This window comes from Calliphora vicina, chromosome 5 (genome assembly GCF_958450345.1).
Source record: "Calliphora vicina chromosome 5, idCalVici1.1, whole genome shotgun sequence".
Classification (NCBI taxonomy): Eukaryota; Metazoa; Arthropoda; class Insecta; order Diptera; family Calliphoridae; genus Calliphora; species Calliphora vicina.
In genome coordinates this window covers 15,710,045-15,724,019 of record NC_088784.1, presented here as the reverse complement: position 1 = coordinate 15,724,019, position 13,975 = coordinate 15,710,045, and the positions used below count along the sequence as shown (strand labels likewise).

The following is a 13,975-nucleotide window of genomic DNA, read 5'->3' as shown; positions in this document are numbered from 1 at the left end:
TTGAATATGAAAAATAACAGCAAATGGGAATAAATCTTGTAAACATGTAAGAAATTTAAAAAAAAAATTAGTTTTATGTATAAAAGTGATGAAAAAGTCGATGCGATCGTAACAAGGTATTATAGACTTATTTTTCGCTATAGATGAAGTATTTTCTATAGAATATCAAAATTTTTTTTCACCAACATTTTTTTTTTTTACAAAAACAATTCTTAACAAAATATTTCTTTTCCAAATTTTTTTTCATAAACAACATATTTTTAATAAAAATAAAACAATTCATCAAATATTTATTTTAATACTTATTTTCATAGCAATTGGACCAGAAAATCATGCTTTTATAAAAAAAAATGGATTCTGAACATAAATCATATTCTGTAATTATAAAATTGGTTGAGTGCTTTAATAAAATTATTGTAAATGCAAAAAGAAATAGAAATTGGACCAGAAAATCATGCTTTTATAAAAAAAAAATGGATTCTGAACATAAATCATATTCTGTAATTATAAAATTGGCTGAGTGCTTTAATAAAATTATTGTAAATGCAAAAAAATTAAGTAAAAAATCTAAAACAGGAGGTCGCAACCGAATTTTGTCACCAAAACAAGAATACCCCATTTATGCCTGCTACAGAGCAATAAAGGAGCTAAGTGTGTCCGCAAGTGTTGAAACTCTTCGTCGGGGATTGAGAGACAACAACTTGAAGACCTGGGGGTAGATTGTCCAAAAAACCGGCAAATTTAAAAAATAGGTTTCTGGTTTAACCGAAAAAGTGTGTTTTTGAAAAAACCGGTTTCGATTATTTTTATTTTATTTGATGGAAATTTAGCATTTTTGAAATCTTTATGCAATTATTTTATATCTTTTACGAAATATTGTCAAATGCTTCAATTTTCTATAAAATAAATCAATATTTTTAAAAATGGTATCAATGTTTTTCATAAATATGTTTGAATGAGCTTTAGAAAATATATTTCATTAAAACCGGTTAACCGTCTTACAAAAACCGGTTCGTCAAAAAACCGAAAAGTTAAAAAAACCGAAAAGTTACAAAGATGAAAAAACCGGTTGACCGGTTTTCGGTTTTGGATACTCTACCTGAGATACTCAGCTGAGAAATGGAGAAATGTTCTTTGGACAGATAAATTCAAAGTAGTTTTGTTTGGAGAAAAGGATCGCGTTCTTATCTCAGTGGACCCTCTAACGCTGAATTCAATCCAAAATTCACAACAAAAACTTGCAAAAAAAATGGTTTCAGGACAATAAAATAAACGCCAGCTCAGTCCTCAGATTTAAATCCAATCGAGAATTTTCGGAGATATAAATACCACCAACCAGTAATGAAACCTTGAGTATATTATTTTCTATAGAAATTTATGAGTATATCAATATTTTCCTTAAAAAATATTGTGTATAAGATTATTTTCTATAAAAATCGTGTTTTCTATTTCGATCAATTCTGTATGACTCAAATAATAATGTTTACAAACATTAAAATGAAGCTGACTAGGTAGTATTCAGGTATGTGATCATTTTGAAACCGAAAGAGTAATGAATTTTGTTCGATTTCAATTATAATTTTTATAGACCAATAAAAATCATTCCGTCCGGCCGAAGGAATTAATTTGAAGCCTAAACCTACACAATATCGTTCCAAATAACTGCATACGTGGCACTTCCTTAAAAAAAAGACTTTCACTTCCATATTTTAACTGCTAAAGACATCCCCACATACATATTATCAACAATAAAAACACAAATAGTTTTTGTTTTGCTCAAATTACTTTAAAAAAATCAATATCAAATCTTTATTAAAAAGTGCTGATGTTTTTCACACTTTTATTTAAACCACAGATATATATTTGTATACTGTGATTAAAACATATTTTTTTAATGACATGCTGTGTTAAATCATTTCTTAATCTCTTCAATAAACTGTTCTTTTATCTCCAGCTTAGATCTTGTTGAAGGCAGCAATATCAACGGATTGTACGAAATCCTCGAATTCCTCAATCTTTTCGGTCAACAAATCAATGGAAACTTTCTCATCTTCAATGACGCACATAATTTGCAATTTGTTGATACCATAGCCGACTGGCACCAATTTGGAGGCACCCCACAACAAACCGTCCATAACAATGGTGCGTACGTGATTTTCCATTTCCTTCATGTCGGTCTCATCATCCCAAGGCTTGACATCGAGCAACACGGAGGATTTGGCAATTAAGGCGGGTTTCTTGGATTTCTTAGCAGCATAGGCGGCTACACGTTCCTCACGGATCTTGGCAGCAGCAGCATCATCTTCTTCATCATCGGAGCCGAATAGATCGACATCGTCATCATCATCGGCAGCGGCTGCGGGAGCAGCAACGGTGGGTTTAGCACCGGCTACTTGTGGCAAGGCAGAACCACCCCAGGCAGCCTTTTCGCTGGCCTCGAAGGAGGCAATGTGGCGGTACCAACGTTGTACGTGTGCTACATCACCGGTGGGGGCCTTGCCTAAAGCCTCGAACACAGATAAATCAGCCTTGGAAGGTTCATAACTAGAATTCACAAGAAGAAAAAAACAAAATACAAGTTAATAAAATGCCGACGTGTGAAATCATTGTTTTATAGAACATAACCTCATTTATGTGATGGCATGTCTAGCGTAATTATTTTATACACTTACCCTTGGATGTAACTGTTGTCGGCCAAGAAATTGTTCAATTCCTTAAGACCTTGTGGGGTTTTAACATCACCGAAAGCCATTTTGTTTATATTTATTATTAAATTTACTTAAAAAACTTAAAATTAATCTGGTTCGTCAGCTAATATGCTTGCTGCTTGCAAAAAATTGACAACCGGAAAGAGACGAGCTTTTTAGAGATGATTTGCCAAGGCCAAATGCAAACTTGGCAGCACTAATTAAAATGTAATTGGCAACACGAAAAAAGGGAATAGGTAAATTAGCGTTTTTTGTACATGTAAAACAATGAAAATTAGGCACATGAAATAATGGTAAAGGAATTTATAATTTTTAAATAAAATATGTTCTTATTAGAATAGTTAATTAGAAAAATAATGGATAACTTATGCGGCTTTTATAATATTTCACAAATCTTTAATTTTTTTGATTTTGTTAAGCAAAATTAAATAACTATAATCTGATTATCAGTTTTTTTTTTATAATTTCAAACATAAATTTTACTAGGGGAAAATATAAAATATACAAATTATATATCAAAGTGTAGGAAATTTTGTTTACTTTTCAAAAATTTATGACATTTTTAATAACTTATTATTGCAAAAATAAGGAAACAAAATATTAGCTGATTTTTTTTTCGGAAATTTAAAATTTTTATAATGAATTTTACTTTTTTATTAATCTTTTTAATGAACTTTTACAGTTATATAAACATTTTTGATTAAAATGCAAAAGTGAAAAGATTAATTAGGATGTAATATTGAGAATTACCCAATTGACAAAAATGAAATTTTTTGAGATTTTTGTCTCTATTCAAGGTCAAGACGAAAATACAAAATATTTGAATAATATTGGGGCATACAAATTTTTTGAATACAGCTATGAGATTAGAGAAATTCGAAATTTTACTATACAAAATTAGGTTTATTCGCAGTAATACAAATTTTTAAATAATTGGAGCCCTTGAGACTCCACCCCCTTAGGCTTTAAAGTACAAATACAAATATTTAATTTTATTAAAATCGGACTTTCCGTTAAAAAATTTCAGATCCCTTTCCATTTTTTTTATTTTAAAATCCAAATTTACTGGATATATTTTAATTAAATTTGTTATTGCATAGTTGAGTTAAAAATTGTAATTCTCCTATTAAAACAACTGTATTTTTATTCAATTATTTACAAAAATCTAGTTGAGTTAAAAATTGTGATTCTCCTATTAAAACAACTATATTTCTTATTCAATTATTTCCACAAATCTAATTTTTTCCACTTATGGTGAGTTTATTTCACAAATACAACCCTGTCACCATTAACTCTACCACCGACATAAACTTGTCAGCACTTTTTTCGCATTTTAGAGGTGAACCAGTGGTGAAAAGAAAATCTACAAGAAGAAGCAAGAAATTTTCTGCTGTTTTGTATTAAAAGAAGGAGAAAAATTGCAAAAATATATAAAACTAATAATAAAAAACACAGTGTTTATGAAATATAACATATAATATATACAAAAAATACAATGAATATTTAAAATAAATTAAAAAGAATATATAAAAACGTTAAATTATACATACAAAAATTGGAAGAAAAAAAAAACGTAGGCCACGAAATAAAAAAAGTGCACAAAACGATACAAGAAAAAAATAGCAGCAGTGTAAAAAAAGGCTTTTTTTAAGCAAATATTACAACAAAAATCTTGTACGTATTCCTGGCTAATAATAAAAAAATAGTGAAAAAATATGGATTTATTAAAAAAGTTACAAAAAAAATAACAAAAAGTGTAAAAAATTATATATAAAATTAGTTTTTTTAAAACAAAATTCTAATTATTGCACATAAAGTAATGTAAAGTGAAAAATCCTAAGGATTTTTTTAAAGATTTCTAATATTTTAGTTTAAGTTTATCATTTTTGTAGAAATATAATTCTCTGGAGGATATGATACCTCCAGCATCACTATAGATGCTTGCGCTCTAAATCTGAAAAAAGGCCATTATAATTATTTTTTTTTCTTATTAAGAATAGAACAAATAAAATTGAGTGGAAACCAAAAAATAAGATGTTGGTTAAAGATGAATTCAACAAGAAAAATAATTCAACTATTATAGTTGAAATCTAATTTGAAGGTAATTTAATTTAAATATTTTTATTTGTTCGTCGTATTTTACGAGATAATGTATTTTTTGCTTGTCAAACCAAAAAAACAAATATAATTCTGCTGCGCAAAAAATTTAAGCTCTGCAACAGAAAATAACTTCAAACCTGTCACTTCACACAAACACATGCGATTCCTATGCGCATGATATCAAGCTCACCTCCTGGGTCATCAAGAATCTTCAAGCACCTATGGTAAATTTACATTAGTCGCTTGTCAAGCGACTTTCACGGCAGCGCTGCGTTTCACGGCAGAGCAAAGAAAAAACAAATGCAAAAAAACGACTGCTTTTAGTTACGAATAGGGGAGCAAAACATAATAATGTCAGAAAACGACATACTGTTGCCAGATTTGAGTGATATATCGGCCTTTTGGCGATTTTTTATTGTAAAAATTTGCTAATATTTCAGCCTTTTGTGGGCCGATCTTCCAGATTTTCAATAGTAACCGAACCAGAATCATATCTGAATAGCCGCATTTAGCCGTCTAATGCGGAACGAATGTTTAGCCAATATAAAATTAATATTGCCTTTCCCTGCTGTAGAGGCATGTTTAATAACAACATAACAACACTCTCTTTTCTTTTTTGTCTCCCTTTTCTTTTTTTTGTGAATGAGTGCATATTTTGTGTTTGTGTATTTCATGTGTTGTTGTTGTTTTAAGTGTGGGTGGTTAAAAATTGTACAATCAAGATGATAATGATGATGTTAGTTGACGTTTATTTAGTATTGTTGTTGGTTTTTGTGGTAAAGGTGGGCTAATACCATTACATTACATTATATTGTATGTATGTATTAATATTTATCACCGAATCGTAACTTTCTTTTTTGTTTTGTTTATGTGTTCTTTATTTTCCTTTTTCCTTAATTCCTTGTTCGATTGCGTGAGGATGCTGCTGTTTTTTTGTTTTTCCTTCGTTTCTATTTCCGCTCTCAACCTAGTTATTTCATCATATTTTCATATTTTTATTTGCGGTGTGATTAATCCTTGGTTTTAGTGTAGTTATGAGTTTTTGTTAATTTTTTTTAATGTTTATGTTTTTCGTTTAATTTATGACTTGTTTACCTTGATTTTCCAAGTTTAGAAAAAAGAATTGTGAAATTTGTTGTATGTGAATTTTTTTTTGTTTTATTTTAATTATGACGTCAAATAATTGTGAATAAATCGGGCAATAACAAAAAATTCTACAATATTTTTAAAAGAAAAGGGGAAGAAAAAGATTTCTGAGATATTTGACATATTTTCATTAGTTTAAAAATTAAGATGGTTAATATTATTTTGATAAATTTAATTTCGAAGATAAAAATTTGGAATTATGTATTTGGCAATTACATGTTCACCAGCTACCATAAATAAATATTCTAAATAGGTTGCTATTAAGTTTTGTATAAAATTTGCAATCAAAGATTTTAAATTCACCTATGCCCCTTGCTCCTTATTGAATTAATTCCTTTTATCATTCATTTACAAAATTTCCAATACATTTTCTAAGCTAAAGCTTCTTTATGGAGTAATGTAATTCCTTAATGAATCATTTATGTGTTCTTTAATTCAAAACTATAACAAAATTGCTTAATAAAATGTATTGAATGATTCCAGTTTTCTTCAATTCATCTTTATTACAAATTTTGTAAATGATTAAAAACCAAAAAATTTAATGAATTAAAATTTGGATTAGATTTTTTTACAAATTGAATTTATGAACTATGTCTATTTTGAATTAATTCTGCAATGAAGGAATTCTATTCAAATAAAAGTCTCTCTATGTAGCTAATGACATTTTTTGTAGGGACTGGTTTTATGGAATGAATTGCTGACATTTTTTATCTAGTGAATTATGTATAAACTGAATTAATTAATTCGAAACTTTGATTCTAAACAGCCAGTTCATAAGGAGTGAGATCGAAAAAACCTTAAAATTTTGAACCCAAGTAATATTTGATTTTTTTACAGTTACCTTTGAAAATTGTGTCAGTTATTATGTTTAATGTCAATTATGTTCATTTGTTGTTAATCTGCTTAAAATGAGTGACGAGAAAAAAGTGCGTACTGAAATTATTAAATATTTCAACAAATTAAAAATTGGCCAAACAATCAAAGGTCTGTCGTCAAACTGATTCCAATTTTATTATAGAGTATCGGGAGAACTTGTCCGTTGTCAGCGAATGGATGTTTAGTATCATGATCTTTCTAAAACCAATTAGTAGAAAGCATTTTCAATGGAGTTCCCAACACATCAGTGCTCGAACTATTTGGTACGAAAAGTTAAAGTCAATGCAGGTTTTTGTAAGTTGTAATAATAATTTCAATCAAATAAAAAAAAACAAATCTGTAAGTTTAGTGGTTTCTTTTTATACCCTTCACCTTCGTGAGAAGGGTATACATATATAAGTTTGTCATTCCGTTTGTAATTTCCACAATATAATTTTCCGACCCTATAAAGTATATATTCTGGATCTTTATAGATAGCGCAGTCGATTAATCCATGTCCGTCTGTCTGTCTGTCTTTTGAAATCAATTTATTGAAGACCCCAGATATCTTCGGGATCCAAATCTTTAATGATTCTGTCAGAGAAGTTTCATATTTAAAATCAGCAAAATCGGTCCACAAATGGCTGAGATATGAGGAAAAAACCAAGACAACCTCGATTTTTGACCTATATCTGGATTACTAAGTTATTAATATAGACAATATGGATTCTAATGATAGATATTTCAAAGACATTTGCAACGGCGTATATAAGACCATAGTAAGTTGGATCACAATGGGTCAAAATTTTTTAACCCGAATTTTTTTTTCACCAAAAAAAAATTTAAAAAACAAAAAATTTTAAAATTAAAAAGTTTAAAATAACAATTCGAAAAATAAAAATACAACTTTGGAAAAAAAAATTTTTGTTTACCTAAAAATATTTAAAATTTGTATTTTTAGCTCTCTTGTTTTTTTTATTACAGCTTCACAGCGATGTTGCATTGCAATTAAAGAATCTATCGTTTTCTTTTGAAATATTTTGCCATTCCTTTAAAAACGCATTTGAAAAAGCTTCCTTCATGGTTTACTTTTGAGTTCATATTTTACGATCTAAAATATTCCATAGGTTATCTATGTGATTGAGATCTGGCGATTGGGAAGGCCTCTTCAAAAAGCAGTTAACTCATTGGATTGAGGTAATCACTTGTGCTGGAATCTCCAGATTTGGTGTATATTTTCCTCAGCGTATGGATACATAACATCATTTTAGATGGATCTGTATCCCATAATTGTCATAGTAACTGTTATGATATGAAACGGAACCGTGCTCTGAAAAACAGACTCATGCCATAATATTGTCACTTCCAATATTATTTATCTTAGGGCAAATTGTCTACCATCACTGCCGTAATTTGTATTTGTATTCATCCGAAAAGAAAACTGTATTTTCTGTCTCGAAAAGTTTAAATATCCTTTAAAAAAAGTATACAAGCAGTACGTTTTTTATAAATAAGAGGTTTACGCTGCTTCTATCTATTCGAGAACTAATTTCCAATTTTAGATTATTGATAACCTCTCGGGCAGTAATTTTTTGTAAATTTCTTAGACTCTCTTGCTTTTAATTTAGCTTTTCTTGCAGTAGTTTTACGATGTATTCTTCCCAAATGTTGAGCTTTTACAGGACTTGTCTTACGATTTTTTTTTTATAATTTTTGAAACCGCTGATTTATTAATTGAATATTTATCACAGATAGTATTTTGCTTTAATCCAGCAATAAAATCGTTTTTTATATTGGTTTATAAATTTTCGCAATAAAAAAATCGAATTTTTTTTCGGTTTAAAAATATTTTTCCCGATTTTGATCTATTGCAGGTTCAACTTTCAGTTTTTCTATAGAAAAATTTGTATACAATAATATTTTTTATAGAAAAATTCAGTATAGCAGTGTTTTCTATGGAAAATCTTCATTTTAACAGTATTGTCTATTGAAAATCTTTAGTATAATAGTATTTTCTATAGAAAATCTTGTTTATAAAAGTTTTTTTGTAGAAAATCTTCAGTATACCAGTATTTTCTAAAAAAATCATCATTATAGTGAAAAAGTACTATTTGAATATTATATTGATAGTGAACATAAATATCACTTTTCCATTTCTGATTTACATACATTTTGTATTGTAAAGATTTAATATACATACATAACACAGTGCAACAGTGAAAAAAACACACGATCATGACTATATAGGTTCGACTCTACTACCAAAGGGTAGTAAAACCCTATACTCAGTTTGTCCATTTTGGTGACCGATTTTTTTTATGGGCCCACAAAGTTTCTGAAAATCAGTTGGGCCTCTAAAAAAGGTGTCATCAGTTTTTGGTTAACAGCTAATTCAGACTTTGTGATACGGCTTAACTTTATATGGCAATAATATAACTAAGATTCCGCCAAATAATTTTTGTTACAATTTTCTTCCAAAAAATAGCTTTTTCGTGCACTTTTGTTGAAAAAATATAGGAAAAAAAATTTTTTTTTTTACTTTTTTTAGAATTACTTCCAGGTTCTCCTAATTTTTCATTAACACTATTTAGGAAAGTTGTAGCTACGGTAAAGTTGAACAACACTTGAGAACATATCAATGCATTCTGAACGTGTCTAGTCACTCTAAATAGCACATAAAGATCACTTTGTACCTTAACAATTTTCGTTTTTACTATTTTTTTACGCTAAAACAAAGATTTTTTATTAAAATAGTATGATCAAGTCCACACTTCTATGTTGTGCTGTATTATTTTCTCGGCTGAGGTGTTCGGAATGGGGATCAGTGAGTGGACCCTCAATGTCACACATTTAAAAAAAAATCGCCAAAAAGCCATTTATGATCTGAATGAGCTGAAATTTAAAATGTAGATAGTCCTTGAGAAGATCTACAAAAATATGCTTTTAGCTGTAGGTATCTCTTTTAGTTCAAGAGATATTTAAGTTTAATTTTTTTTTTAAATTTTGCTCGATCTTTTTTTTTGTATTTTATATATGATGGGCCTACGAAAGGTCGAAATTTGTTTTTTATATACGACGTATATTTGCGATAAAATTCTAAAGAAAATAAAATCAACCTGATAACAATTATTTCGTCCCTATAAAAAGTTACACGCATCCAAAGTTGAAGCATCTTTTTATATATTTCAACTTTGTAGGCGTGTGTTTTTTAAGTTTTTTCCCAAAAAAGTCCCCATATTTTTTCTTTTATAAAAAACTAATTTTCTTCGTGGCTATACACATTTTTTTATGATCTGGAAAGAGAACTTAATGCAAAAACGTATAAAGTAAAATTTGACTAACTTAAGCGGACATTGTACCCCCCAGCCCTATCCAAACTTGGCAAATTTTGAAACAAAATTTTAGGTTTGAGTAAAAAATTCTAAAAACGCATAGCACCGATCCTCAAAAGCTCGTCATATTTGTATAGCCATATATATTGTTTATATACTTACAAAACGTTTTTACTATCTTACTGTAAATAACGTCAAAGTGGGCTATTTTTAAAAAAAACTCAGTTTTTGGAACACATTTCCCCGTTTTGGTAATTTCGATGTTTGAAAACAAAGAATGGCAACAGTAGTGATGCCATTGACTTAAGATCATTTAGATCTACATTACTTCCAAATTTTATTGTGATGTCTGTAACTGTTCAAATTTTACATTAATTCAATGTTTTTATTTTTCTTGATGGAAAATCACTATTTTATAATATAGTTAGTTTTTAAGGTAAAATACGTCCGAAAAAACTCAAACTTAATTCATTTCACTAAAATGTCAATCTCCAAGTCACAAGGTTTCCACCGATATCAAAAACTTATATAAAAAGCATATAATTACTCTTCAGAAGCTCCACAAACCATGCCCACTTTAAAAATGTTTAATGTTTTTTCATATCTTGTATCAAGCCGGTCTTGCGTGATCAAGATTGGATAAAGTGATGCGCCCGAATTATACCGATAATGATTTACCCATTCTTCGTTATTCCAGCACAATAGAGAAGTATACACTCGAGCATACATTTTTAACAAAAAATTTTAGTTTTAGAGTCGAAAAATAGTAAAAAACTAAAATTTTTAAGCTACAAAGTGATTTTTGACAGCTATTTAGAATGCCTAGATATGTTCGGATTGCATTGATATGTTCACAAGAGTTATTCAGATTTACCAGAGCTACAACTTTGCAAAATATTGTTATTGAAAAATTAATAGTCCCTGGAAGTTATTCTAAAAAAAGTAAAAAAAAAATTTTTCTTCCTATATTTTTTCAACAAAAGTGCACGAAAAAGCTATTTTTTGGAAACAGATTTTAACAAAATTTATTTGGCGGACTCTTAGCTATATTATTGGCATATAAAGTTAAGCCGTAACACAAAGTCTGAATTAGCTGTTAACCCAAAACTGATGACACCTTTTTTAGAGGGCCCACTGATTTTCAGAAACTTTGGGGGCCCATAAAAAAAAATCGGTCACCAAAATGGACAAACTGAGTATAGGGTTTTACTACCCTTTGGTAGTAGAGTCGAACCTATACTATAATGATCTTGTGTTTTTCCAAAAGTCTTCATTTGTTGCATAGTGTAATTATCTAAAAATAAAGCTACACGTATCAATGAATAAATCCAATTTTAACAAGTTGGAGAGCTACATTCGGCTGTGTCGAATCTTATATACACTTCACCAAATTATACTTCAAAATAAAAATTTTAAATATTTTTAGGTAAACTAAATTTATTTTTTTCGAATGTTTTTTTAAAATTTTTTTTCTTAAATTTTAAAATTTTTTTAATATTTCGCAAAAAAATACTTTTGGTGAAAAAAAATTCGGGTTAAAAAATATTTTTTCCGATTTTGACCCATTGTAGGTCCAACTTACTATCTTATATACGTCATTGCAAAGATGTTTGAAATATCTATGTATCATTAGATATCCATATTGTCTATATTAATGACTTAGTAATCTAGATATAGGTCAAAAATAGAGACAGACAGACGGACATTGCTTGATCGACTTCGCTATCTATAAGGATCCAGAATATATATACTTTATAGGGTCGGAAAATTATATTGTGGAAATTACAAACGGAATGACAAAATTATATACCCTTCTCACGAAGGTGAAGGCTATAAAAACAATGGTAACATACATACCTCTCAATACTAATCACAACACCTTTTACTTTTTTTCCTCACCAGTAAACAAATTTTACTCTTATCAATAAATAATTTAAAATCTAACAAAAAAACTAATAATAGTTTCAAAAAAAAACTACCCCCAACTCCCCCCTATCATTCATTAGCATAGACATGTTTAAGCATAAAAAAGAGTAAAACAAATGTCAGGATCTCACCTTAAGTGGAGCAAAAAAGCAAAACAAACAAAAAATAAATAAATTGAAAATAAAAACCTGTTTTTCATGCAACCCCCAAAAATATACACATACATATACATTTAATATACATACATATTATTAAACATTATTGTGGATAAATTTTTATTTTTTTACAGTTTTCTTTTGTTTACAGCTTCTTCTACTATAATTATAAAACTCTTAAATTGAGGCTTTTGTTTTTGCTGTTTTTTATGAGCTTTGTTGGAATACTCTCCTCATACATAAACGTTTGATTGAAACATTTCCGTTTCCGTTTTGCTATGTAATTTTCATAAAATAAGGAATTATACAAAGAATTTTATATTGTATTTTATTGTTGTTTTGTTTTATGTTCAGTTTATTTGCTCCAAATACTCTCTAACATATATTTAAACATACATACATATGTATATATACATACTTCTATATAAAATACCGTTTTAATTATGTATTTTTGTTTTCATGTCATTAAATGATTTTCCTGTTGCTTTATTTTTTTTCCTCATCTCTCTCTCTCTATCTCTCTCAATAAAATGTAACTATCACCCATTTGTGCCGTATTTTATAATGATATGAGAAATTGTTAACTATTTTTAGCTGGTTTATTAAATTATTTCATATTTGTTGTTGTACATACATATTATATATATATGTGAACAACATACATGGATTTTTTCCGTTAGTTGCTTGCATCTACTTACATTTTTATAATGTTTATATTTTTTTTCTATTTATTTTTTTCCAGTCTTTAATTTCCTTTTTTAATTAGATTTGCTGTGGCAATAATTAATAATGCATAGCCAAGCAATAATGTCAATAGACTCAACCTTCTTCTACTCCTTTGTATATTAAATTGCTGGCAACTACTATATGTTACAGAATAGAAAATTAAGTTTATTATAGATTGTGTAAAATATTATAGAGAAATAATATTGCTGGAAAATAAGATATTTTGAAAGAAATCAGAATGGAACGTTATATTTCCCTTTAATTAGGTCAAAGTTGGGCACTAAACACAAACGTTTTGAGTTAACAGAGAGACATATTCAATTTAAAATTATATTTTCACCACAATTATGGACAAAATGGACCAGGATAAATGAAATAATTGGCTTATATCCAACTGTTTTCTAAAATTTAGTTGCTATACAAATTCGACCCAATATCGTTCCGAATTTCTATTTATGTATATAAGTTATTAGAAAGGTATTTAAAATGTCTACCATTTGATATCCATATTGTTTATGTTTATGTTAATGACTTAATATTCCAAATGTTTCAAAAATGATAAAAAATAGGTGAATAGGTTAGGAGCTATGAAAAAACCCAGTTCAAAGAAAATAGTAAAAAAAGAAGGACAGAATATAAATATAGACAGGGATTCATATAGTCCCATTACCTAAAAATAGCCAGCCTTTTCCCCTGAAAAAGCTTAAAAGATTTAATAGATAATATCTAGCTATATTCCCCATCATGGACTCTTTCCCCAAGCCATTTTTGCCTGAGACTCTGTAATATAGGACAGTTACACAGAATTTGTTCCACTGTTTCAAGATTCTCAATATCCTAGCACAACCTACAGAAGTCCTGTGCTACCATAACCCATTTAGCAATGAAGGCTCCAATTGAGAAGTGCACTTCTTCTAAAGACCTGAGATTTTTCATATCTAACCCAATTAGTTGGCTAAAATAATCCTGGACACTCTACCATCCGTCCTACTACACCAAGAGTCCCTGGAATTGTTCGAAGATCAGC

At 28.7% G+C, this 13,975-nt stretch overlaps 2 protein-coding genes across 4 annotated transcripts in view; one reads left to right on the top strand and one right to left on the bottom strand.

The window, feature by feature from the left end:
- Positions 1-1,764: 1,764 nt before the first annotated feature.
- On the bottom strand, positions 1,765-2,871 carry eEF1beta (elongation factor 1-beta). The gene is made up of 2 exons (XM_065511534.1): positions 2,673-2,871; positions 1,765-2,544 (listed from the first exon to the last, which is right to left on the bottom strand). Exons 1-2 carry the CDS (start codon positions 2,750-2,752, stop codon positions 1,956-1,958), a joined length of 669 nt encoding a protein of 222 aa, XP_065367606.1. The 5' UTR covers positions 2,753-2,871; the 3' UTR covers positions 1,765-1,955.
- Positions 2,872-4,049: 1,178 nt separating this feature from the next.
- Positions 4,050-13,975, top strand: part of LOC135959671 (macoilin) — a 28,988-nt gene continuing 19,062 nt past the window's right edge. For 2 of the 3 annotated variants that reach the window (XM_065510677.1, XM_065510674.1), the window contains exon 1: positions 4,050-4,382. The gene's annotated coding sequence lies outside the window, so the exon portion shown is untranslated. Of the gene's footprint in view, positions 4,383-4,667; positions 4,810-13,975 lie in introns of those variants that run through there. The other variant, XM_065510675.1, reaches the window with a different exon arrangement.